The sequence below is a fragment of the Chanos chanos genome, chromosome 3 (assembly GCF_902362185.1).
Source record: "Chanos chanos chromosome 3, fChaCha1.1, whole genome shotgun sequence".
Lineage (NCBI taxonomy): Eukaryota > Metazoa > Chordata > Actinopteri > Gonorynchiformes > Chanidae > Chanos > Chanos chanos.
The window spans coordinates 17,325,588-17,353,501 of record NC_044497.1 but is presented as its reverse complement, the minus strand read 5'-3'; the positions used below and the strand labels follow the sequence as shown (position 1 = coordinate 17,353,501).

Genomic DNA, 27,914 nt, shown 5'->3' with positions numbered 1-27,914 from the left:
TTGTCAGAATGAAATCCAATAAAAATGCACCAGAACCACGCTAAAACAACATTATTACCCAATCGGATTCCCTGTGAGCACATCCTGGGCGTGTCTTGCACTTGTCAGGAACTACAATTGTAACCAGACAGAAGTTCGTGACCAAATTCTCTGTGTACTTGAGAACTTTCAATTCATTCAAACCCACGTAGTTTTAGTAAAGAGAGCAGCACGTTTAAAAAAAAATCAATGGAAAAAAACGGAACTGAAGCAGAAGGTGTGAAGTATTACCGTTTATCGGAAGTGGAAGAACGAAACACATTTAAAAGTACATGGATTATCATCGACTACAAAATTTACGACGTAACTAAATTTCTTGAGGAGGTGAGTTATTGACAGGTTCGGACTTTAATCATGAAATAAACCGGGGAAAATGATTTTTGGCTCGATGTTTAATCTTGCTAATTCAAGTATTTGGAGATTAAGTAAATTCTGTTTCTAAGTATTTGCTCGCAAGGATTGTTTAACGTTAATGGAATAAGTTCACTTATCGGTAATCATTATGAAATATACACCTGCAGTCAACGCATGTCGATATAACCTCGAGCGTCGAGTTTTTTAATAGAGTATTACAGATTATTGCAGGCATATTAAGGATTCGAGCAGTTCTTTTCACGTTCATACATAGGTTGTTGACGAGGGGGTTAGCCTATAGGCCTATCTAAAATGCTTCTGGGGGCGCTTGCGTTCGTATAGCTACGTCGTAAATTGTGTCGACTTCTCTTGAACAGTTTGGGATATATTTCAGATTTGCGTTTGTACTGTGCAATGGCCCACGACCACTCATGAAGGTTTGTACTAGTGGACAACCCTCGCTTTGGACAGCTTTTCGGCCAAGCCCAGACGTTTAACTCCACACAGGGTTCATCTGAGGTGAAGATGAAGACCCTCTGCAGACACATAAAACGGTCAGATCGTACGTCCGTAAATAAATGCTAGACCCACCCCCGAAACTCCAGATTGGTTGTATATTTTTTGTTTGTGTCCTCTTGCCTGTCAGACCAAATGAATATACTTGCAACCGTAAAAACTCGCTGTGCTTGAGGAAAACGGTATCGGTTGTCCTAAATTATCGTTTATATTGTATTTGAGTTAGATGAGCACTAGGTATTGTCTGAACAAACTACTTCAGCAGTAACACTTAAATGAATGCTTTAGAAAACTCAGTCATCCTGCTTTTACGCTGGTCAGGGGGCCGAATCTTTAGACCTTTAGACATTGTCCTTTGTGGCAACTTTTCATCAAGTTTCTATCCTGTTCAATTTAGTGTGCTTCACATGAAGCATAGAAAAAAGGGAAAGCCCAGTTGTTTTAGCATTGTCGAGTGAGTTTTTAGGCACACAGCATCAAATAAAATGTAAAACAGGCAGTCCTTACATTTTTGATTATTGAAATATTAAACTGCATATCAAATTAACACACTAAAGCTTTTATAGATTATTTAATGTGATTGTTTTAACACTGGTAAAGTATTTTAAATGCAAACTTGTATCTATTAAAGAATATACTGGGTAATGGACTGATGCTTTAGAACATTCAGCTACATAAAACATACAATGTACTCTATCTACAACAGGCTCTTTTATTCTCAGTGAACCGCTGTTATCATTTTATGTTGTGCGCTCCCTTGAGACACACCAGGCATGCATTGCTATAAAGGCTTTATTATCATATCACGTCGTTGCTGTTTACTGTGTTGGAATAATCTGTGGTAAATTCTTATCACAGTGTCAGAGTCTAAGGCTGGGCTCCTCTCATTCCCATTGGATGGAATATCTGAAGCCTTGTCCAGCTGCTGCAATAAAGCCAGCACAGCCTTCCCCCAGGAACAGTGTTTCTCAATCCTGCTCCTGGGGGACCCCTGCTCTCCATATCTTCTATCTATCCTCGCTCCAAACACACCTGATTAGTGTGATTAACATGCTCTTGATTAAATCAGGTGTGCTCAGCCAATCAGAAGTGCCACTGATGAGTTCAGTCAGGTAGGTAGAGCAGGGGTCCCCCAGGAGCAGGATTGAGAAACACTGAAATAGAGACGCATGAGTAGCCTTTTTTAACTAACAGGTCAGAGTGAATGAGAGGGTTTCATGTAGAATGTAATCTCCGCAGCATCCAGGTGGAGAGGAGGTGCTGCGTGAGCAGGCAGGTGGAGATGCCACGGAGAGCTTTGAAGATGTAGGACATTCGACGGATGCAAGAGAGATGGCTAGAAGCATGATCGTTGGAGAACTTCATCCAGTAAGTATCCTGAGTTATGCTTCTTCCTGATACGTTGCTTCACATGTTTAGGAATCCTGTGAGTCCATCAAGGATCAGCCAATCCTGGCTTATGCATGTGGGACTAACTGCATTTTTGAGTTGCAGTTGTAATGTAGTCTAGGACTAGGCTTAATCAACGTTCTTATCAGGCCTTTGTGTTGGCTCTTTGTCGAGGGCACGTGAATTGGGTTTTGGTGTCACTGGGTCTTTCACCTCTCCCCAGCCCACATGACATAGACCACCTGACATTTGTCTCAGAAGGACTACTGGGAGTAGTAGTAGGACTAGCACGTGGTATGGCTGTTTTGTGATGATTATGTATTTGAATAAGAAGCCTGCTTAAAAACGGTTAGAAAGAGACAAGCTGAATCAAGCCTACTTACCAAGTGTCCCTTTAAACATCTGTCTGTCTTCCAGTAAATTTACTGTTATTAATAAATCAAGAAATGGGGTATTATTTAAACATCAGCACAAATGGTTTCTTTTTGATGTTGTTGTATTTTTGTATGTAGGTTAAATGTCAGTGATAAATAAGTTTTAGGTTTTTAACAACTGTAAGAACAGTTCAGTTCAGAAAAAAAGAACATTTTTTCTTTCACATTTTGGCTCATTATAATACTTACATCCCTTTAATGAAATCATAAGGCTTACTCTCTCTGTTATGTTATTATCAAAATTTTAATATGTTATGTTCATTTCTCCAGACAGATAGAGCAAAATAGCTTCACATCTTATCTTGACAAGTACCTAAAGACTTCTTCATCCTCACTACTTAGATGAATTAAAAAAAAACAAAACTGTTTCAACCAGATTCCACACCATATCATAGACCTTGTGCTGGCCACAAATTGGTTTTTAGTTGTGTGTTTTAACCCACTTCAACATTTATTTAGGTATTTAACATTTATTTTGAAATTCAGGAAAAATCCACCACCACAAATGACACAGAAAATGTACAGAGCTTTGATACATTTCAAAGCATTAAGGAAAAAATCCACAAGAGTCATTGATTAATAAAATAATACCAGGTACAAGTAAACATGCCAGAGATAAGTTCTATTAAGCCCTTACATCATATGGCTCACAGAAACCTCCTCTTTAGTCCCCAAGAACCTATCTTACATTGACTTAAAACTGTATGTGAACATTTAGTTTTACCTTTGTATTAAAGAGATTCAAATATTTAAACATTATATATGGTGAGAACACTGAGTGTGCAGGAAACCCATATTATTTGGTCTTGCAAAGTAATAAAACTTAAATTTACAATGCACTTTGTTTTGTTTTGTTTTTTCCTCTGAAATAGGATAGAGAAGGCGCCTGCGCGCGCACACACTCTGCTCTGTCTCTGTCTGTCTCTCTCTCTCTCTCTCTCGCATACACACACACACACATATATACTGAACTTCTGATATAGGCTAACTTCTCTCTTTCTCAACAGGATGACAGGCCAAAGATCGCCAAACCTCCAGTAAGTACCACATGATATAAAGCAAACGTTTGTCTGTCTTTGTATGACATCCTAGACTGTGTTGACAGAAAAAGACATCAGTGACGTTCAAGGTAATGTGCTGTATCTCAATGGAACCAAACATTTCTTTTCTTTTCTGCCTGTCCCACTTTTTCTTTTACAGGAATCACTTGTCACAACTATTCCTGAAACAACAAGGTATGTCATAGAAGCGTGAGAATTCTTTTTTTTTTATTTGTGAAGACATGAATTTGTACATACATGAGACCAGTAAAGTAACACATTAACATAGTTTGAGTCAGAGGCACCTTTGATATGGTTAAAAAAGTGCCCACATAACATGTCACGTAATCTTCTTTTGTGCAAGGCAGCCAGACAAGGTTGCATCATGTTTGTGTAGATAAAACAACCCATTGGCCGTTCTCTTCAAGAATTCTAGAGCTGTTCTAGAATTGACAATCAGACAACAAAAGAGTGTTAAGATCTCTGGTTTTGTTTTTTGTTTTGTTTTGACTTAGCTGGTGGACAAACTGGTTGATACCAGCTTTGGCAGCAGCGATCATTACACTGATGTACCGAATGTACAGCTCAGAAGATCAGGAATGATTGTGTTTTTGGTCTCTGCCTTGGAGGAGCTTTGGCATCACTTTTACTGAACAACTGCAGTACTACAGTACCCATAATGCATTTCAGACTATTCAACCAATCAGTCATCGAAAACTAATGAAGGCATTCTTTTGTTACTATGTACTGTGTCTCACTTTTCCACCCATAAGATTTAAACATTGATATGTAGAATGAAAAAAAGAGCTTTTATTGAGATATGTTGATGTGTATGTTTGTAGAATTGAATTGAATGTAATGAATTTTAAAAAACTGAAAAATGATGTTTGATATATGCATATTTTGCTATTGTGTTTAGCACATCAGTTGTCTTTACACAGTCATTCTTGTGCTGATAATTTGTGCAATTATGTCAGTGGTTCTGTCACTTCATCTCAAAACAAAGAGCATTATTGGTATAGTTCCCTGCCATTAGAGAGAACTCAAATACTCTTAATTTTTTTCACAGAAATCCTCTTTAAATAACAGATAATATATATGATGTGGACAATTAGTTTTTGGTGGAGATATGTCTTGTTTTGATTCAGTGAAAATCGTCATGACAGTATCACTCAAAAAGAAAGAACTACAGTCCTAAGAACCCAGCTTTGAGCCTCTTTGAAACTGCTTTTGCAATAATTAGCATTATTCTAGCAGCAGTGTAAGCATAAGCAACTGGAAACTTCTTGAAGGATTTTACATTAAGTAGATTAGAACTGAAGGTATGATATGTTTTTGTTTTGTTTTTTAATATCCCAGTATTGAACCAGTGCTCTCTGGGGTTGTTTCATGGGAATCTCTCTCTGTGAGACCATGAATCCCAAGAGAAGAATCTAGAGACGTTTGCTTTTTATATATATATATATTTTTAAATGTGAATCACAGTTTGGAATCCTTTAAACATCCCAGTTGGCACCAAGCTGTTTGAAAACATACTGAATCAGTCAAAACAGATATTTAAAAAATAAGTATTTAACAATATATTTGTACTTTCAGTACACCCCTCTGCATATAATCTTAATATGATCATTTGCTTGCTTAATTTTTAAACATTACACAAATGCTTGTGCCCATTTTTCATAATGTGATCATCATCCTGAGACAGTCAAGGAACAAATACACTAGTCTCTCTGGTTTTTGACGTAACAGCAAAAATGTACCAATCCTGTTAGAGATATATAGTCTGTGTTTTTTAAGACTATTTGAACATTCGCTTTAATGCAACATATTGTATGTAAATAACAGCGTATCCTGAAACATTCCTTTCTGTTTAACGTCAACCCAATAACTACAGGTAACCGACATACATTAGTCTGAAAAGCGGCATTAGTGGAAACACACGTGCCTTGAGACTATTATCAGCTGATTCAAGTTATCATTGACGGATGAAGCCACGTTGTCCCTCCGTTTGTGCTGCTATATTTTTAACGGAAAGATTTCAATGCTTAAAAAGTAGTTGACATCAGTAGCACAGGCTGTGGTGCGTGCAGTAGCTGAATTGTACAAATGCATTATATTTTACAATAAAATTGATACTGTATTTGTGCGCATGTTGTCTGTTAGGTTGGCCTAACGTTTTGGTTTTACCCCCTTGCTTACATATACTCACGCAACACAGTTATAGGCACCATGTTTATTCACACCATTGCGTCACTGTTCATATGCAGGTCATCGTTGGAAAAGTTGATGAGGATATTTTTTGCTAGCATGTCAAATTAGGTGCTACTGCACCATCTAGTGGTGAAATGAGGCACTGAACCAAAACCCTGTAACTATTATTAAGTTGTGCAATATATGGGTATTCATTGTTGTACTGTAATAAATGTGTATAATTTAATTGTTTGGCGCCGAGCCGAAACACTAGGTTTTACTGACATTACTGTACATACTACTGCAAATAGTTATTTTAGCATAATATAATCACTTAAAAACATCAGTAGACTTTTCAAAGAGTGACTCCTTTGCGTCTTCAAAAACCCAGTGATAAGATGGTTGACCTGGCTGAGGACACGACCCACACATTGTGCAGAAAATATGCCTTCAAAAGTTGCTGTTAATGGATTTTGGATAAGTTATAAAAACCTATGAGAAATGAGGGAGAAGTCTAGAAGATACGAGATACACCTGACTCAGTGCGTCAGGTGTATCTCGTATCTTCGAGAGCCTTTACTTCATTTTAGTTTCCACTCTAAACAACTGACCGAAAATTCACAGTAAAAACTATGGCAACGACAAATTTATCCACTTTAAGTTTTAAGATTTGGATTCATAATACAGAATGGTTGACAATTTTTATGTGGTCAAAAAGTAAACAGGTGACTACTCCTTATATGGTATACTACTTTCACATACAGTCCAGTGAACTGGGGTTTGTTTTTTATTGTTACGTAAGAAATAACACGTTTTTCACGTACAACTCGTAACAAACATTACCGTTTCGCTGGGCAAAAGATTAACCAACGTTAAGTAATATGCACCGTCTTGGATTGGGCGCTCAAAATCGTGCGTCTGTGGTGGAGAAGCCGCCAATGCCGTCGACATCCTCGACTACAGCGTTACTGAGTTTGAGTCCCTCTATATTGATCCACTGGCCCTCAGCAAACACGAGTGCACGTGCAGTTTACGCTCTCTTACAGTAGTTCTTACTGTAACTAGTAAGATATTATGTTATACTACGATCTTATCCTATACTTAGACCTTATACTAAGTTTAGTATAGGACTTACCAATATGGCAGCTAAAACGGAGCAGAAAGCATTCACTTATTTGAAATCTAACAGGGTTCAGGTCGAATGTAAAAGGTTTATAATCGATTATGATCAAGTTATTGAAACAATTCAAGAACTAGTTTTCAAGAAACAGTTTACATAGTCACAATAATACTAGGGTTTACATTTGAACTGCCACTTAACTTTAATTCGCCGGTGATCACTTCTTACATAATGACTGTGTTTATACACGGGGTACTAGAAAGCGTGGTTCCTCACAGTAAACAGCGGACCAAAAACAAGCGGGGGTGGACTCGTATCTGGATCAATATAAATCTGGGAGCAGAACTCAGTTTATGAGCATTCACTGTTGTGGTTTACGTTCCTGTGACGTAGTTCAGTGATTCTGCTGTTCAACAGAGCAACTGGCTAATAGTTGGCTCCGGCATATGGGCGGCCCTATTTCAGTGACTATAATCAACCTGACAAACTTTGCCGACGTACTGTTAGTGCAACTTGCAGAGTCTGACAGATAACTGAGATGTACGAGCCAGCTTTGGACGATCACAAATCCGTGCAACCTAATACCGGGTCCAACATGAGTGAGGATGTCCAGCAGAATGGTGGAGAATTCGAAGACGACCTGGAGCCAGAAGACATGTATGTGAAAGACAGGAGGAGAGCGAAATCTCTGCCCGCATATCCAGAACAAGCAAGCCTCTTCAACGAAATCTCACAGAATTGCAGGAAAAGAGTAAAATTTGCTGATGCCCTGGGCTTAAATCTGGCCAGTGTTAAACATTTCAGTACCACTGAAGACCCAGAAATTCCCTCCACGGTATTGAACAGGCTCAAAAGTTTCCCTCCGCAACAAGACCGAGAGTTTCTTAGTGACTTGTGCGGCAGCTTCAAATCTACACTGACGATGAACCGCCTCATACCCACCTTCAAGATGCCAGTTGAGTCTCGCGACTTTGAGACACGGGTCAAGCAATATTACATCGCCCTGGAAAATATTACAATAACTGAATTTGATGTACGCGGACAGATACGAGCGCTTATCCTGGGGTCCACTAAGAAGGAGGTCGGTGTAAGATACACATTTAACGAATGGCTGTCATTTGTAGACGCACAAGCGATTCCCTTGCCCTCTGAGGACAACGTGGTTGGGGAGAGATTCTCTTTCACGATGTACACACCCCCTTTCTTGGATCCAAACGCATATGTACATTTCGCAGTGTATTCTCGGACAGACGACTGCGAGTTTTGGGACAACAACGAGGGTAAGAACTATTCACTTAAGTATCAGTGTCTGTCACCCTTCGAGTCAACGCCTCTGCACACTACCTGAACCAAACTGTCCCGGCTTTTACGCAAATGAAACACCAGTTTCACTATTTACGCAAATGGAGCGCCGGACGGCCCCTTCATTCTCTGTGAGAGCGACATTATTAAACCATGTGCCCATTTTCTGTTCCTGAGAGTTTGACCAATTGTTTTTTCTGCTGTATGAGACAGCAGAGTATGGAGTTTTGCAGATCATCAACAACTGGGCTGACATGAACTGACAGGCGTATTTTGGTTACGCCCAGACTGAATTAGTGCAATAAGAGCGGTATTTCCCATGCACCATCTAATGTCGCCTAAACACTTAAACTGAGACTGAAGATGAAATTCTCTGTCGGGTCTGTTTTGGCAACTTTTTCACCATATTTTTCAAACAGTGATTTGAAAAGCTTGATTGCTGGATTCGGATGGCCAGTGGGCAGTTTCTGATATCCTTCCAAAGGGATTTTGTTTTGTTTTTTTGTTTTTGTTTCTGTAATCTTGGGATATGTGCCTTAAAAACATCCACATGCTTTTCGAGCTCTGTCTGTGCAAATGTTTGAACTTAATCTGACACTTGCGTGATACTTTGGACTTCTGCTGAAAGTGTCTGTATACTGAAAAATGGAAATACAAAATATTTCAAAAACACACTAACTATTTATATTATTCACAGTCTTGATGCAAAAATGTTAACCTGAGCAGTGAGCAGATCTGAATGTCTGTTGTTTACTGCAACACCTTTTCTGGGTATTGTATTCTGCTTTTTTTCTTTATATAAGAAAAAAATATAAGTGCATTTAAAAGAGAATCACGTCAAATGCAAATGAAATGAGTATCTGTGTGCATTTGTGTTCGGCTGAAAAGCATAAACTCCTTTCATGGAGCTCAGTGTGGCAATTCTTCCCTATCTGTGTGATAAAGGAGCATGGACTTGTAAGTGCTTGTATGAAAACACTGACTTTTAGAGGCAAAAGATGACATTTTTGGAAAGTCTCTCTCTCTCTCTCTCTCTCTCTCTCTCTCTGTGTGTGTTACAGAATTATCATGTAGCCATATAAATGATTCATTCAACAGTGTTTTCTCTGTGGGATTTCTGCCATGAAAAAACATGTTAAGACACAATAGCTGGTACTCTTAGCAGCAATGAAGTTACATAGAAAGACTGATCCAAAACTGGCTCCCCTTACTCTCGTAGTTTTGGGTGGTTTGGATCTAAACAAGATTCTGGACTCACAGCATCTTTATTCTATTTTTAACTCACCCATTTATATATGTGTGATCTGAAATTTGGGTGGGTATTGAAATGATTCTTGTTTTGAAGGGGCTCTGATTTGAATTTGTCCCAGCAAAAGGGGAGCCCAAAGCCAAAATGATTCAACTCCTTTTTAGGTTTCTTTGTGTATTCTTTGTATGTAGGCATCCATATAACAGCCTGTTTACACACTAAGTTTAATTTTTCCATAAAGCTGATTTTATCTCTACATACAGGACAGCAAAGCAAGCCTAGCTATAAACGACAGCATCTGTCTGGTTGGTCTGATGTTCCCTCAGTGTGGACTATAGACAGAGGACCTCAGACAGCTATAAAGACCATTGATCATGGGTCCTAGACTTGGTTGTTTGTCTTTTGTATGAGGACACATTCCTGACACATTGGGTTCTGATTCATGTCTGAATAGAGCAACTTGTTCTGTTACATTTCTCTTGAGTGTGATTATGAATCTATGACAGGTCACAAACCAGCCAGAATATTCCCACCAGTGGCAAGGCCTTTGGCTTGTCAAAACCCAACTACCTCCTCTGCTTATTTTTAACTACAGAATATAGTGATTTATGAGAGTGGAACTCCATGGAGGGTACCAGGAACATCACAGTGCTATAACAAGCAGTGTGATTTGGTGTGTTCAGTTTATCAGAGATATTTGTTTAATTTTGTAGGGAATGGCATGTGACAGTCTAGAAGTGTTGGGCTCACTTTTGTCGTAATATAGAATTGGACAGGTAATAGCAGCGGAATTGAGCATGCATTGCAATAGGGAATATGTGGGTGTTTATATAACTGGTCCAGTGTCTTTAATATAAAACACCAGCTATTTGTAGAGTGAAATTATGCAAATTTAAACAGCTATGTTTTGGTCAGAAAGCTGTGAGCTTGCCACTCATAATTAGACCAAGACATCTGAGTAAAGTTAAAGAGCAGGTACAGTTAGGAAGGGTAGCCTTCTACCTTCACAAATCTAAAATCAATTCTTTAGCAGTTATTTAATGCATTGCATGTAATGAGATTATTCACAAGTCATAATGTCATAACAATTTTCTTTTCTTTTTTTTTTTGTATGGGTTTTAAGGGAGCATTCTGAGTCATGTTTCAAGGACGGTCATTCATTTTCTCTGAATGAATATTATTAAAGCACAGCATTAGTTTACTACCTACAAATCTGTAGCTCTAATCCTTCCTGTATTTGCTGCTGTACCGTTGAGCCTAAGCCTTTCTCCCAGCCATTTAAATAATAAAAACAGACACGTGTAGTAGTGAAGAGACACAATAGGCCTGAACTAACTGTCATGTCTCTAACAGTGGCTCAGGGCTGTTGGCTTTGATACTATTGAGCCTTCACCGGTCTTTGTTAGTCAAAAGAAACATGACGTCCTATTAGAGCTTCCTCTCTGCTGACTTTACGTTGTGTGATGTTACAGCTTTGGATCTTTCAACGCTCATCAGGTTTGACCACTTAATTATTCTCCTGCCTCTTGCACATATACTGTATCATTTCACTGGGAACAAAGTTGCTCATGTATTTTAAAAAGGCTGTACATATGTTGTATGAATAGCTTGAGATTTTTCTAAATAGTGCCGCAAAATACCAATTTGTACAACTGTAATTATGTAATTAAACTTTAATTTAAAATCTGAAATGTAAATACTTACTTTGTGTTTCATCTGTTTAGTTTTCTGTGGCATAATTATGTCACGGGAAAGATATATATTAATATTATTAAATAATAATAAATATGATTAAATATGACGAATTATTATTAAAACTTTAAAACAGAGCAGTGTGTTACGTGTTTGGACTGTTACCAAGTTAAAGTATCTTGGAACATGAATGTAAAATGCTAGATTTCATGAACTGAAAATTACTCAATTATTTTCACAGATAGCAGAGCCAGGCTGGTGACACTAATACACCATATATGGACACAGTGTAACCCTTTTAAATATTGCTCTACCAAAGTACATATGTTGGCCATGCTGAATAATGACACAGCCCCACTGTAAACAACACAAGCTGCACGTATGTCAACTTTCAAGTCACAGGTTTGTGTACAAACTGTTTTTATGGACAAAACGTGATGCCAACTCCACTGAGGACACTACAGAAAGCAGAACTGAAACCTTTAGTAATCTGATGGATCCTGTGGGCAAGATGCCTCCTGTTTTTATGATGCTGACAGATCAAAGAGTTTATGATAATATACTGTTGCATTCTCATGTTTGAGCACTGATGGCAGTCTGGCTTCTATCTTCACTTCTAGAAACTGAGATCCATACCTCAGTAACATAACTTTTGGGCATGTAAAATACATACAGAATGATGGCAAGAGACGGGGCATCAGCGTTTTAAAAATCAGCGTTTTATTTACAGTTCATTACCGAACTGAAAATAAAGAGACACGTGTTCTGTCAAACCTCCACGGCATGAAGTGAAATAATGAAGACATAACTAGATCATCCATAAAAATCTGGGTGCAAACTTAAAAAAAAAAAAAAAAAAACTCAAACTTTCATGGTCCCAAGCTACACACACGCACACATGCACTCTCCCTCTCCAGACGCTAACAGACATTGAGTAATGTGACCTTTAAACCTGTGCCTCTCTGTCACTAGGTCACTGCAAACAGAAAACCAACAAAATGATCTATTTTTACATACTCGGCCTTGCGGAATATACCTTTACCCTGTACAAAACTCACTGAAGCTTGCACTGATGCATGTGAAGACAGGTGTAAACTTTCATTAATGATGACACTTAAAAGGTTTATTCCTAGGTTTCTGAAAGCTCCTGAAATGCTCTTTGTGTGTGGAACGTTCTTTATGTGTACATGTGTTTGTGTTTTTTTTCCTCATCAAAACATTTAAAAAAAATAAAGACTAATAACAATACCCAAATAAACAAAGCTTTATTGACACTTATCATACATGACATTGAGAAACAATATGTACAGTACACAATGTTGAAGCAGGAATCTACACGTGTGCGTGAAAGAAGGCAGTTTGTGCGGAGTCTTGTCCAATCACAGTTAAGGTCAGCACGAACTGGATCACAGGAACCATCCAATCGTGTGAGAGCAGGAGAGAGGAAGTGAGGAACTGGCTAATATAGAAACGATGGAATACGCTCATTAAGAACACCCTTCCAGTATCACTCTCATTGCGCAAAGAATACATCCAGATGCAGGTGCTCGTCTGGGATGATGGGAAAGTCAGAGGAATTAATAGAAAGATTCCTCTAAACAAACTTCACCATCTCACCAGATCGCATCCCGTAGGCCCTCTCCTGTGGTGAATCAGTGTGGTTTCTTCTCCCCATGTTCTACGACGGTCCTTTGGACCTCATACATTTTCCCTATGGAAACCTGACAAAGCAACAGATTAATAGGTTAATTCATAGGACTTGCACTGATATACAAGTTCTAACTCTGAATATCACAGCGCGCAGAGAGCTACCTGAACAATAAACTTAAAATTCCATAACAAAATAAAAGTTAAACGCTAATGGACAGTGCACAAAGTTTACCATGAATTTGATCTAATCCACTCAATGAACATTGTATCCTAACAAAGAGTTAAAAAGAAAAAATGGTTGGTTATGGCCAAATTTATGCTAACCATTTCTGCCATATTTTTTCTTTCACCATTTGTGTCTGTTTCTGCACAATCTACAAATTTGAACACACATGTAAATAAATATTTTAATGCCCATGTGCATGGCAAAGCAATGTCTCTACGTTTGGACAATTATGGGAAAGAACTGAGTTTAGGGTCCTTTGATATGTGGCAATCTCTCCCTCATGGCCCTAGCTTTCGACAGAAGGTTAAACCCCATCTGAGGCCAACTCCAAGGGAAATCAATACTGAACAGGGTATGTACTTCCACGCCACTTCCATGCTGTGCTAGCACACCCTATACCAAAAAACTGTCTGTTCCAAACACCTAGTGCCAGAGAACAGTGAGAAAACATTGACAGACAAAACAGAAAACTGCAGAGCATGTGTCTGTGAGCACACCTTTGGAATTTGCTTTAGTCTAAGAAATGAGTGACTGTATCTTTTTATGCCAGCACATGCATATATATATACATATATATATATATATATATATATATATATATATATATACATGAAGCAAAGCAATTCTGTTGTTATATATATGCGCACACACACACACACACACATCAGGCAAAGCAATTCTGTTGTTCTGTCATGTATCCGGCTATGCCTACACTTCTCTCCTAGTTATAAAGTTGTTGTGTGAGTTTTCCAGTAAAAAAAAAATAGTTTTGGCTTCAAAGAAAAGTTACTGAGCCAGCAGGAGTCCATGGCAATAAGCGTGCTTTAGTGGTGTCCTGGTTTTCAGTGCTCTCTAAAAAAGCCACAGGGTGCCAAAACATAGGTATCCATTTACAGATAATCACTACAGATCCTCATAACTCACAGAGAGCTAGATACGTGACATAATTGTGACAAAATCACCACGAGGCATCTTCGTGAGTGTGTGTATCTCTCTGTGTGAGTGTGTGTGTTGTTTATCTATGTGTTTAATGATATGTTGCCATTTCTCTGACAGCAGCAAGGAGTACTAGCAAACACCTACTCTGCAGCTTCACATTTTTCTTTCTATCATTGTCTGCACATTATGTTGACTTTTGCTTTTATCCTCTGTATCGCTCAAGGGTAAGACTTCAGCAGAATTTCGTTCCATTCATGCTATAACAAATTGGAACTTTGGGCAAAAAAATGTATACACACATATATGGACCTGGATCCGTTTTCCCCATTCTCTGAGCTCTTATCACACCACTGTTTAAAGGCATAGACAACGACAGGCTTTGAACTGTCTACTTTTGGGGATACTTTCAGGAACACAATGGGTTTGGGGACTGCAGGCTTTAAAATCCTTTGCACAGCAAGACAGAGTTGACTGTGGACTCCTTAGGGTCTTGTTGAACTAAATAAGAAGTGCTTTTGTGGAGGGTTCGAGAAAAAGCCTGTCTGCTCTGGAATCCTTCAGGAGTAGAGCTGCTTACTTCTGTACTGGACCATAGGCTGTCACTAATCTGCTCCAATTTGTTGTATAAATGCGACAAAAGAGGAGTTTGTTTTTGACTGATAAGGCTGCTAAATGCAGCACACGACCACTCTATTAGAGATGCCTCAGAAAGAGTCAAGGAAGTCATCCGTTATCAAGACACTTTTTAACGTGCGGCAAATTGTTCTCCCCCGCAGGGGAAAACCACCGCAGCGTGGATATCGGGCGAAAGATGCAAGGTCGGCGAACGGAACACACGCGATCATTTTTCAAAGTGATGGCTCAGCAAAGAGGAAAATTAAGATGGGTTTCGGCGCTCGGTCACCCCTCTGTAAATATGCCCAGCTTCCCAACGACATGAGCCATCTGTCACCCTCAGAGCCTCCTCCACGTCGCACCTCCTGTCCGTAACCTCACTTTGAAAAGGCTAAACCAGCGGAGCAGTCATGCGAAGCAGCCCAAAGGGACACTGGGAAGTGACTAAAGGGCCCTCGAAGCAGGCGTGAGAAGAAGTGCATCACGGTCTGTGGTGGCAGCCTGGGTGGGCAGTTGACTAAACAGCTCAAGTATTTGACCGGATGTGACAGGTCAAATAATTAGTAAGTATGTGACCACAAAGGTGCACAAAACTAAAATTCTGACAGAAATGTTTTGGAACAATCATTTATCCAATTTAATAGTGAGTTTAAGTGAGTTTAAGAAATTGCTCAATTGTTAATTAAACAGTCATATGATTAAATTCCAACTCTTGTCACGATCAGTTCAGATCAAGGGACATTCCCTGAATAGTCTGGCACTGGAGATAAACAAAGCAGTCAAAATCCTGAGGAGTTCATGAAAGAGAAACAGTTCACGAAAGAGAGTAAGATCCCTTGCACACCATTCTATTTGTGACAATGTAACAACTTGCATTACAATGCGGTTGTGGAAAAACACCGGAGTAATTTGGCACATTCAAAGAGCTGGGACTGCAACAAGGTTGAGTAAGCTCTCATTAAACAAAACCTGTACTTGCCTTGTCTATCTCCTTGGCTCTCTCCCACAACACACACCCCTTTCTAAACCCAAAACACAGCCATACTTGGTCTCTGTGCCGCATGATGCACAGACAACATGACACCCCCCCCCCCCTCCCGACCCCTCCCCCTTGCAAGTCAGTACGCATAAACCTGTCCCCATCACCTATACTCCTCCTTCTCTCCACCGCTCCCTCCTCTTTCATACTGTCATGACCTTAATCGGCTTTCAGTACTTTTCCTAGTCACAGCACTGGCACATTAGAGATACATTAGGAGATTTTTTTCTCTTGAGAATATTCTCACAAGAGAATAGCACTGATGCCATGGCAACCACTGTGAGGGCACACTAATTCTAGCCTACATGCCAAATGAACCCAATTTGAAATCCCTGTGAAACACAGAGTTTTAGAACTGCTGAAAAAAGTAATGGACGAAGTAGAAGTTGGGACATTCCAGAGTTCTAGGACAGGATCATTTTGTTTTGGTGCCAATCAAATGTAGTTTTTCAGCTCCCCCTACTCAAACAAATTGTTCTGTCCTTTGAAAGGGCAGGTGTAGCAGTGTGCCCATGCATAGCGTGAAAATGCTCTTATTCCTGTTGCTACACCATATAAGCGAGAAGTCAGGATTTCGAGCATGCTGAAGTAGTTTTACAATCAGTATCTTTACACATTTTTAAAAACTTTTTCCAAGACCTTTTGTCCTTGCTTCTTTATGTATTCAAATTACATATCTTATGCAAGGAAAAAAAAAAGTGAGAGAGTTACTGAATTTGCCAAATATTTGAGCTGAATCCATTGTTCGAGATGTACTAGATACAGTTACAGCCGTTTTATTTTAGAGTCAGCAAGAAACAAAACAAAACAAAACAAAACAAAACAAAGCAACACGCTGATTTCTGCACGAGTAATGAATGAAAATGAATGCGACAGAAATATTTCTTTCCCCACCTTTTCCAAAGCCACTCATGCATTTAAAAAACATCTGAAGACCTGAAAAAGACAATATTCCAGAACCTTCCATTAATCCACAGAAGGAGGTGGTAGAGGGTACCACCGGCATGTCTCTTCGTGTCCTCTGCTGCCCTTCTGGAATGCCCTGCATTTCTCCTCAGTGCCAACCTGCGCAGTGCCACTGCAGCTCTATTTTCCCTGGCATCAGCGGGGCATTAAGGGTACGTAACAGCAGAGGAAGACTCCTATGCCCACCGAGAGAACACGGATAGAGTTTCAGCCTGTCTGTCAGCACCAGAGCACCCAGACACGGAACCTCAGGCCAAGCAGATTACTTTTGATCTGACTAAAATACCCTTCTCTCCAATGTGCAGCTAACACAGGGAAACTAGCCAAAACTAACCGAAAACGCATTTTTGTAATCAAGGTGAATTTACAAGAATAAACCAATTTGTTTGCTTTGCTGGTACATGCCTCCACTATCACTTGTGAGATAACCAATCAAATTTAAACACAACATGCTATGTTGTATTGCTAGGCAGTGTAATACTGCTGGAGTAAAGGGCTATTTGCTTAATTTGTTTAGAATAAGCCAACCAGATATACATATTGGTGAAACATCCCAGCTCTTGGCAATGCAGTGTTTATTAGCCCTTTCAACTAATCATCCTCTGGACATTTCTATTTACCAACAACTCCTGGGTCTAGAACATGCTAGAGTCTAGGACACACATGTTTTCAGTTAAGGTGTCACTGCATCTGGATCATGTGTACTCTGTATTTTTGCAGGTATGTCAGTTGAGGACACCGTCTCATTAAATTTGCACACACACGCGTGACTCCTCAGAGAGAGAGAGCTAAAGTGTCTATATTAGGACTTCCTGCCGGTGTAAGGACAGATGTTTCCACAATATTTTAAAAGACAGCGTAACAGCTGCTTGCCTGTCAAAACGTGGACAGTTTAGAAAAGAATGTGTCTGCTGGCTGACAGCATTTGACAATGGGACCAGATAAAACTGACATGGTGTAACAAGCGCTAGAGACTGAAGAATCCGGCCTCTCCCTCTGTTATCTTTTAATATAATTCTATCCCCTTTTAGGAAAGGACTGTTTGCGATCCATCAGAACACACACACAAACACAAACATGCAGTACATACAGACAATCACACAAATATTGAATATAATCATTCAAGAGCTGACTTTTGCCTTCTAAGAATGAACTAGTCATATGAAAGCATAACAGAATTGTAAACTTTATCCTAACCAGACAGGATGGAAGATAAAGTTTTCGATAACATCATTTCTTCAAAGAGTTGTCAAATGGTAGAAACAGGACACAACACGGCACAAAACACAAAACGTTAGAACACAAATGTTTGAAGACTTGTGGAGACATGGGCAGAAATCCAGAGAAATAAAGAGGGACTCAGGTACTAGTGGGGCACAGCTGGAATACTGAACAATATCTTTAATCAGGACGAGTCTGCATGGCCATTAGAAAAAAAAAGACAGATGAGACAGCATGTGTATTTGAGAACGAACAAAGTTAATTGATGTCTATGTGTGTGTGTGTGTGTGTGTGTGTCTGTGTGTGTGTGTGTGTGTTTGTTTGTGTTTCTAAGTAACTCCACAAGAGGGCAGAAGAGACTTACGTAACTCCACACAAGCGCGCACATTCGAATTCATACACACACACACACACGCACGCACGCACATACACGCACACACACACGAGACTCAGCCTTGTTCTGTTGTGGGCGTGTTTCTGTGTGTGACCTCTCACACTGCACACTGCTCCTCTAGTGAAAGGGGGTGGAGCTGAGGGGGCGGGAAGAACGGGAGACACACAGCTGTCTTAGCCACTCAGCACAAAGGTAACACACTCTCATGTTAATTGTTGCGGCTGCAGGAGTCACCTCATTGCCAGACTGTCACACTGCAGATACACTGCTACACGTACACGACCTCGAAAGACACACATACACACACACGCACACACACATCCCTGCACATGCATAAATCAGTGCACACACGCGCACACACACACACACTTCTAATGGTAATGTTGAAACCAGCAGAAAAATTCTCACACCCTGCTGTGAATTCCCCAGAACAAAGACATTACAAAATTCACAACTATTTAAGAATTCAGACAGAGAACCACACACCTTGCGACAAAACTGCTGTCTCTTTGTCCTCTCTATTCTGGTCAAATAACTCTGTGTGTGTGTGTGTGTGTGTGTGTGCGCGTTTGGGGAATGGGGGGCGGGCCTGAGCGATACTGTACACAAATACAGTAAATACTATATTGAAGGTTAATGGCCTCAGAATCTACACTCAGAGCTCGAACCTTCACTACTGAGACCCCCAAAAACAAACTACAGAGAACCCACATAGCGTATTTCTGATACTGAAAGTTCAGTGTAGCCTGAAGAAATTATCGGTATTTCCCTGATGGAAGGTGGTGCGCCTCACACACGCGCGCAATCCCTAGTGGAAATTCCAGTTGAATGGAACGCATTCCATTAATGGAACGCATGACAACAAACCTCTTACAAGTGCACCTCTAATTTGAACACAGATAATAAATAAAAGACAGGGAGTAATGTGCTGGATAAGAGTAATGTGTTGAATAAACTTGTGATCCAGTTTATGGTGAGGGTGAGTTAAAGGGGGAATTGCTGTTTTACAGTAGCGGTTTAGCTTAACAACCGGGACTGGGACAGGGAATCGGTTAGCTCAGACGTTTCTGTCTATTCTAACTCCTGCTTTTAAGTGCACTTCGAATTCCAAGACCCGAAGCACAGTTAAAAACGCGAGGGCGAATTATTCATGACAGGACTGCGTTTTCATCTCTCGGAGGTGTAGCTATTTTTATCGGATACTTAACATTTAACACTAAGAAAAGAGAAAATGTGCTCTGCTTTTGCGCTTCGTAGGTATTGGGTTACTGTGGCAACCACGACACGGCGGGGCCAAGAATAAACGTGTGATGGGGATGTGCTTTGGGTGAGAATCTACCGACTGCTTTTCAAAGCGATGATCTCTGAATCTCTTAATCACGAGCGTCGGATAGCAAGCCGCGGGGCTTTTCCGATAACCCGCCTGCGCCCGTATGTGTTATGCGATATTAGATATTAATGAAACTATGCAGGGCGTTGCAACGGAAAAAAAAAAAAAAAAAAAAAAATAGGGGCTCCGGGAAAATTGAGGGACGCCAGATGAGAGGGATGGAGCCTAGCGTCGAGGAATCAACAAACTCGAGTCAATTAAAATGAATATTTTGCCTCCCACCGAAAGTTTTAGAGGTATAAACAGGCCCTGAGGTAAAATGCAAAAAGAAGACAGATCTTTCTCTCTCCCCAAACAAGCTTTTTGACGTCTTAGACTATATTCAGTCAGCTGTCAGACAGAAGAGAGTGTTTTCCAGAGGTCATTCAGTTCTCATCTTTATTGGTATTGAGAAGGTGAGACCGAGGTGGGACTGATCCAGAATTGTTGAGGTCAGAGGTATTTTGGCACTACAGTTTAGAGATCCTTCCTCATATCCATCTATCCCTAAAACAGTGTCACTGTGCATTAAGTATCATTCGAATATGACAAGAGCTGGACGTCACTGTATTTACATTACGAGTTATATAGCTATATGTCACAGTTGTCATTCTATATAAAAAGTATTTTGATTATGCCAATTGCTTTCACCTTCTTGGGCTTTTATAAGCTGATCAGTTTGCCCATTGAAAACACAGCTGAAGTGACCTTGTGACTGAACACAACTGGAATAGATGATAAATCTATGCGTCCTTTACTTTCAGGTGACCCTGACAAAGGTATCTTGCTGCTGAAGTTGTTTGTATAAAGTAACAGAGCAGAGTATTTCCCCCTCACTTATGTATTCCACAGAAAACACTCTTTTTCTTTTTGGACCTGGGCTCTGAGGTCTGACAATGCCGATAACAATTTTTAAACTTTATTTCCAAAAAGCGGGCTAAGAAAAAGAGAGTCATGGCATTTTATTGTAAGATAATTATAGCCAGTACCATACCAGCCAGATACCATTTCTGTCATCAAGGGCTGAAGTTAAGTCTTCTGACCTGATACCCAGTTTCCCCCCACTGTCTCAAATGTTTTCCCACGTGATCTACACAATTCATAATAGCACTCAATTTATCTTCATTTTTTCAGGTACTTAATACTTAATACCTGGATGTACGCTGATCCTTAGATGCTCTCTCTCTCTCTGTCTCTCTCTATCTCTCTCTCTCACTAACACACACACACACACACACACACACCCCTCTCCACAGTAAAAGGTGCAGTAACTGCACTCTCCCTGGGCTCCTTGTTGGCCTGTGATGGAGGAGAGAGGCAGCCAGACAGGAAACAGGAGCAGATAAAGAGAGGATTCCGTTCGGAGCTGTGGCTGTCTCGTGGACCTCAGTGCCCTGATTACTCAGCCTGGGGCCACCACTGCTCTGGGGGTGCTGGGACCTCTTTGATTACCCTCCTCATCTTCAGTTACACAACTAGCACAGTGGAGAGAGGAAATGCCCTTGAAGAAGGACAGAAAGTTTACAAACCCCCACTGCTCCAAGGCCTCACTCCCCAACATTTCTTTGATTTACTACAAGGGTCAAACCAAGATAAAACCACAACTACAGTGGATAGAATGAGGAGGTACTCACTTGATTACCTGACTCACACACAGACACACACACACACACACACACACACACAAAGAGAGAAAGAAAGGGAATAAATGTGCAGAGGATGCAAACTGCTCTAACAACTGTGCTCAACTATCATAAAGCATTCTCTCTATCCCAAATGTCAGGCAAAACAGAGGATCATTATACCCAGAATCTTCTAAAACACCCAGAAGGATACACATACACACACACGAACACAGAGCTTTCTATTCTCCACATTGTTTTTTCCCCTGAGTTCTGAGCAGGCTTTCTGAGCGCCAACCCAAACGACGGCCCAAGGCCTCTTTCCCAGGCCATCTCTCTTTCTCCCTTCCTCTTTCTCTCTCTCCCTCTCTCCCTCTTCCTCTTTCTCACTCTCCCTCTCTCTCTCTCTCTCTCTCTCTCTCTCTCTGGCAGAACTGGCGCTCATTACAGTTTAATGATGTGTTTCCATGGGCCAGCTTTTACTGTGCACTTCACCATTTCAGATGGAAAAGATATGAAAATGGGATTCAGGAAGAGCTATGTGAAATGCCTCCAGGCTAGAGCTGTGTGGGAGGAGATCCACCCACGCACACACTGAAGCAACACCCACATACCTGCACACATACACACACAGGGCAAAGCAACACACACAAACACGCACGCACACACACACACACACACACACACACACACTACCAACACCCACATACCTGCACACATACACACATAAGGCAAACCAACACACACACACAAATGTGCCTGCACAATCACACATAGCACATTAGGAGCCACATATGTGCCTGCAATAGTCACAACACATGCAAACATCCAGACACAAATGCAAAGAAACTTTAACTGTGAAGCAGGGCTTACTAACACACACACACACACACACACACCTTCCAAGGGCATGTGCAGGTCAGAAATCTGTGGTGAAGCCATCTTGTGCATTATGGATCATTCTGTGCCATTTAAGATTAGGTGTGCTCGCTGAATGGACACGTTCACCAGAGTTTTCACTGGCTTTGACAAATGACACTTTTCAGCTGACAATGCCCCCAGTGCCTTGGACAGTTATGAATTCCCATCATAAATCTGAGCTGCGACAGCAACCAATGCATCAACTCACACAACCAAAACCCTTTTCTGAAGGAGCTTCCACACCAGACAGCCAATATAAAAAAAGAAACAAAAAGAACATACTTGAACTGAAATGAGTGTCATGAACTTTTTATTTTATGCACCAGAGTGGTCTAGTTAGCACAGAGCAAACAGGCACACATTCACATTCCTATGTATACATACACACAAGTACACACACAGACAGAGACACAGAGACACACACAGACAAACACAGACACACACACACACGTAAATACACAAGCACAAATGCATATACACACAGAGCTTGACACCGGAGAACAGATCTGTGCAGACATGTTTTTTTTTTCCAGCATTCCCTAATATGCTCAGATCTTATGTGTGTGTGTGCACGCGCATGTATTAGTGTGTGTGTGTGTATGTGTGTGTGTGTGTGTGTGCGCGTGTGCATGTAAATGTACTCCAGGCCACTCTCAGGTTCTGAGCAGGATGCAGTAACTTGTGTGAACCTACACAGAGCTTTAGGCTTTGGACTTTAGCTCTGTGAGAGAGGACACCCCCTCCTCTAATATTATAAAGCTCTGTGAGAGAAGACCCCCCCCCCCCCCCCCCCCAATATTATACAGCTCTATGAGAGAAGACACCCCCTCCTCTAACATTATGCAGCCTGTAGGCTGTGTCTGCACCCACCTGCCTTACTGTTAAGCAACAGTGCATTGTGGGACTAAACAGACAGGCAGTGCTTTTCTCTAGGTCAGTGCTAATGCACACAGAGAAAGACTCCATATGAAGACTTGAAAGACAAGACAACCCCCAGGAAAGAAAGAAGACTTTAGGCTGTGTCTACTGTAGAGGCAGAAGACTTGACATTCTGTATGTGAGATGAGAATAAGCTAACAAGGGGAAGTGACTGACAACATAAGAAATGCTTTTGGCAACAAATTTCCTTCCTCTTTCTTGACACACCAATTATAGTATGTTATATAGACTGATATAGACTCTGGTATTGGACAGTCTGCCAGCATACATGTGAATAAACAGGGAATGTGAGTACACACACACCCCCACCCACCCACCCCAAAGATTAGATCATACATAGTATGTACATCTAGCAAAGCAGTCCAATCTAAATTGTGTAGGGGAGCAGTTATGTGTATCAGTGTGGTTTCCATGATGCCGTTAAGCCCGTTAAGCCATCTACCCCAATATTACCACTCCTATTTAATGTCAGAGCGATGTGATGCAGTGCCCGGAAGAGCCCAAATTACAGTCACTCGCTCTCTCTCTCTCTCTCTAGCCTTCATGAATAATCAAACAAGTATAAAAACCAGCTTATGAAACAAGTCCTAGCTCAAAGAGTTTTAACCAGGGCATCACCCCGGCTGTGAACATTAGACTTAAACACTGACAGTGCAAAGAGATGAGGTGAATCATGATTAGGACTTCCCCCTTCAGGGAAATTGGACCCTAGTGAAACCCTCAGTATAAGGTCACTTTCAAAATCAGAGTAACTAAGTTTTCAGAAGATTCTTGAAGGTGAAGTCAATTCAGTTTTAAGTTTCTGATTTGGGGAAGATCAGCAACCTCAACAAAAGTACAATCACGTATCCAATCTTTATAACCATGACAGAGCAGATACTTTGAGAAATTGTTTCTGTCACACACAAGTTCGGAGAGGGTTTCTCTGCCTACTTTTAAGGGTGAAACCAAAATGAAATCTGAATATTATTAAGGCATACGCCAACTGATTCCCATCATCAGCATCAAGTCCAGCTACCGATATGACTAACTGTGCGGTACAGAACAGTTACGCTAAGAATGCTGTCATAATGAGGAAACTACCAATCAATCCACATAAAGAATGTCATATCCACCAGAGGGCAAGCAGCTTTTACAGCTTCCCTAAGAACCAAGAACCAATGTGCGACCTTGACAAGGTCATCACCCACAGAGGGGTGGAGGGGACTTTTATAACACATTTAAAATTTCACTGAACTCATCCTACTAATCAGCAAAGGTGACAAAGCTATTAGCATTTATCAATCCTTGGGACCACTTGAATGTAGAACATCCAGACATGCTGATAAAACATCAGTTTTTGTCTCAGGGTATTGAACTGAGCATTTTACTGTTGCTCACAGATATGCTGTCGGATCTTGTGCCCTTTTGTGACTTCCTTTTCTCTTAAATAGAGGAATCACTGTAACTTAAACCCTCTGGGCACAGAACAAGACTAAAATGTCACGTCTGGTAACACTGGACTGTTAAATTCCTGAGAAATATGTCCTGTGAATATTTTACAATGAACTTTTCAAGGAATAAATTCAAAGTTACAATAAAGGCAATAAAAAAATGGTTCTTCTTTCACTCTCCCCAACCTCTGGCAGCCAAACATCAGTTCCAATAACTGTTGGCTTTTCCTAACACTCTCTGATATGCCTTGTTAAATATTCATTAACAAAACCAAAAAGCTTTCATACGTAACAGATTTTTGTGGTTACCCGGCAGTGCCATTTAACAACTTCCATCCATTCTCTCCATCCATTTTCCCCATCGATGTGGTGGCCAACATCTCACATTGATGGCCACACTCCTGCAATCAACTCAACCTTCATGGACCGAAGACACTGATAAAATGGAGCTACATCGACCACAGAGAGAGAGAACTTTCCAAATATATTGAGGGCACACCCCCTGCTGGGACCTGGAAGGATCCCATTTCCTCACCACTGGATACTACCCCCCCACCCCGATTTTAGCCTTCGAGCCACTTTTTAAATTCACCAGGTCAGAGAAGACATGTCCATCACGCTGGATTTTAAACTGTTGCATTCATTTTGTTATGGATTACAATAGATTATTTGAACACAAATTAATTAGTGAACAACAACAGTACCGTTAACCAAAATTCTCATTCACTGAGGCTCTTTCATATTAATGGAACTCATTCAATCAACCATTTAAAGCCAGCATAACAAGCAGTCCAAAATGACACGTGTACTCGACAAGGAAAAAAAAAGTTCTTGCGATAACAGCTTTTGTCTTTAAGGTTTCGTCACAGTAGGGCTGAACGATTTGGGTAAAATATCTAATTGCGATTTTTCTGACAGATATTTTATATTGCGATTGCGATTTGATTTGCAATATAATGTTTTAAAGTCAAGCTTCAGTTCAATATTCACTGTGTAACAGATTTAAAATATGTGATGGAATATTACCACATGAGGTACCATCAAAATATTAACTGATCTATATTCTAATGCAAGGCTGAGAACTTAAAAATATGAATTGTTTCCAACATGTGTTTATTACATTTTTTTATTTGGCATAGAACAGAACAATCGAACATGTAAGAGATAATGTACAGCGAGCCGGTCATTACAGCGAAATACACCCTGACAGCGTGATGCAGGTTCTCAACGCGAAGCGATTTACAAGTTATTTCACTGTTTCCGCAAAAAAAAAAGTTCCATAGCAACGGTCTGTTACTCATAGTTGTGGTCTGCTATTCAGAAATGACAGACCCTAGAATGCCGTAATTCGTAATTGACCAATCAGAGACGTGTAATAAAGCCGTGTAATAAAGAACAAATATCACAAAAGTTGAATAAATGAAAAAATGAAAAATAAAAAAATGCAATAAGAAAATAATAGGACCTTTCTGTAAACATTCTCTTACACTGAAATAGTTAGGTATGGCTTACGTGCAGCATCTAAATATTGAAGTACTGCTTTTCTTCGGGACTAAATTGTCCAACTTTACCTCTGCATCAGCGAAGGCCACTTTTCCGTACCACGTATGTAAGACTGTCCTTAGGTTTCACGTGTTTGTTGTTGGTGGGCGTAAACGCAGTCGCCTTGGGTCACCTCTGATTGTTGAGCATGGCTGGTACGCGAGGAGCACGGCACTTCTGATTGGTGAGCATGACTGTCACACATGGCGGACGGCATAAATTTGTAAAACCACTGACACGACAGTTTAAACCCTGGGTCAGACGCGCTGCATAATGTGCATCCTAAATCGCAGCCTTTGCGATTTGCTAATGGTACTGTTTCAAATCGCGATTTCAATTTGAAATCGATTAATCGTTCAGCCCTACTTCACAGGAAGCAACATAGCGATAGCCTGCTAAACTAGACAGTCAGTGTCGAAAGACCTGGGGTCACAACAAAAGGAATGAAAGGGTCAAGATCTTTTCAACTTCTATAAACATGTCTTCTCTGTAAATGCATTTCTCTTATCATACCGGTACCTGCGGCAGATGATTAAGTAAGTACTTATGAACAATATGTGAACATGTGAACAATATTGAGAACAACAAAAAAGTGTTCTGATATATACACACCCACACACACATGCACAGACACACACAAACACCCACACCCACACCCACAGAATAAAATGAAAGCAACTGGGGCAGTTGAAGAGCTGCAGTCAAAGTCGAGAGCAGCACCATCATCTCGGTCTCACAGCTCATCACAGGGAACACACTCTTTCCTCCTTCTCAAACGGAGACGGAGAGAGTGTGAGCAGGATGCCCGGCCAAGCATGCAGAGAGTTCCCTCTGCAGCAGCATGAGACAGAGAGGGAGAGGGAGAGAGAGAGAGGGAGAGAAAGACTCTATGATCCGCCGCTTCTGTCGACAAAGCTAAAAATAGTTGGGGCAGAAACTGCCTGCTCATTTCACATTGTGCTCACTATTTTTTTTTTCTCTCTCCTTCTTCCTCCTTCCTATTTTTTTTTTTACCATTTTCTAAAACTTAACTCCTGTGAGGATTGGACTTTTGTGTCTGATTAGAACCTTCTCCTTCCAGCGAGGAGAGGAAGGAGGAGAGGGAGGAGGAGAGAGAGGAGGGGAGGGAAGGGGGACCAGGCTGGTGGTAGGTGGGCGCATTGACTGTCTCATGGAAGCCGACACACGCTTGAAGACCCATCTCCTCAAGTGGCTGTAATCAATAAGGACTCAGAGGAAGATGTGTACAGACATGTCTTGGTCCCAGGTGGACACGAGGGAACAGTGTCCACTCAAGAGCTAAAACGCCATCTGATTCTTTTGCCGCAATTGTAAAGAGAAAGGGAGAGGAAGACAGAGAGAGAGAGAGAGAACAAAGGATAGCATATGCCAGATTCATAGAACAAAGCCTCTAAACTTACAGTGTGTGATATGCGATAGCTCTCAGATAAAGTGTAAGATGGAGCAGAAAAAAAGGCCAGAGAGATATGAAAAGTGCAGAAAGAGAAAAATGGAGCATGTGAGCTTAGGAGACACTCAGAGACTAGAAAAGCAACCAAAAATGAGTGAACACACAAGCCAGGAAGGACGGGGAAAATGAGAAAAAGTGAGCACGATCAAAAAAAAAATCAAGACAGAAGAGAGAGCGAAACAGGATGAGAGAGAGAACAGAGTGAGAGAGAGAGAGAGGGAGAGAAGGGAAGATATTCAGGC

At 40.7% G+C, this 27,914-nt stretch overlaps 3 protein-coding genes across 4 annotated transcripts in view; 2 read left to right on the top strand and 1 right to left on the bottom strand.

The window, feature by feature from the left end:
- The first annotated feature begins 155 nt into the window (after positions 1–155).
- On the top strand, positions 156–5,918 carry cyb5a (cytochrome b5 type A (microsomal)). Of its 2 annotated transcripts, XM_030767170.1 has the most exons (5): positions 156–363; positions 2,149–2,277; positions 3,740–3,769; positions 3,933–3,967; positions 4,288–5,918. In XM_030767170.1, the coding sequence occupies exons 1-5, from the start codon at positions 229–231 to the stop codon at positions 4,373–4,375; spliced, it is 417 nt and encodes a 138-aa protein (XP_030623030.1). In that variant the 5' UTR covers positions 156–228; the 3' UTR covers positions 4,376–5,918. The 2 variants fall into 2 exon arrangements, with proteins under 2 accessions (XP_030623030.1, XP_030623031.1); XM_030767171.1 differs by lacking the exon at positions 3,740–3,769.
- A 1,535-nt stretch (positions 5,919–7,453) lies between these two features.
- ppp1r3g (protein phosphatase 1 regulatory subunit 3G) lies at positions 7,454–10,841 on the top strand. Its single transcript, XM_030769829.1, has 2 exons — positions 7,454–8,452; positions 8,501–10,841. The coding sequence occupies exon 1, from the start codon at positions 7,621–7,623 to the stop codon at positions 8,428–8,430; it is 810 nt and encodes a 269-aa protein (XP_030625689.1). The 5' UTR covers positions 7,454–7,620; the 3' UTR covers positions 8,431–8,452; positions 8,501–10,841.
- Positions 10,842–12,573: 1,732 nt separating this feature from the next.
- Positions 12,574–27,914, bottom strand: part of lyrm4b (LYR motif containing 4) — a 37,326-nt gene continuing 21,985 nt past the window's right edge. Inside the window, exon 3 of the mRNA XM_030769695.1 lies at positions 12,574–13,046. Coding sequence (XP_030625555.1) covers positions 12,978–13,046 — 69 coding nt within the window. The 3' untranslated portion in view covers positions 12,574–12,977. The remainder of the gene's footprint in view (positions 13,047–27,914) is intronic.

Bases quoted from the DNA above. Each gene is read 5' to 3' on its own strand.
- cyb5a (XM_030767170.1), top strand. From the start codon at position 229: ATGGAAAAAAACGGAACTGAAGCAGAAGGTGTGAAGTATTACCGTTTA. The intron at 364-2,148 runs GTGAGTTATTGA...TAATCTCCGCAG, and splicing joins TAACTAAATTTCTTGAGGAG to CATCCAGGTGGAGAGGAGGT. The intron at 2,278-3,739 runs GTAAGTATCCTG...CTTTCTCAACAG, and splicing joins TCGTTGGAGAACTTCATCCA to GATGACAGGCCAAAGATCGC.
- ppp1r3g (XM_030769829.1), top strand. From the start codon at position 7,621: ATGTACGAGCCAGCTTTGGACGATCACAAATCCGTGCAACCTAATACC.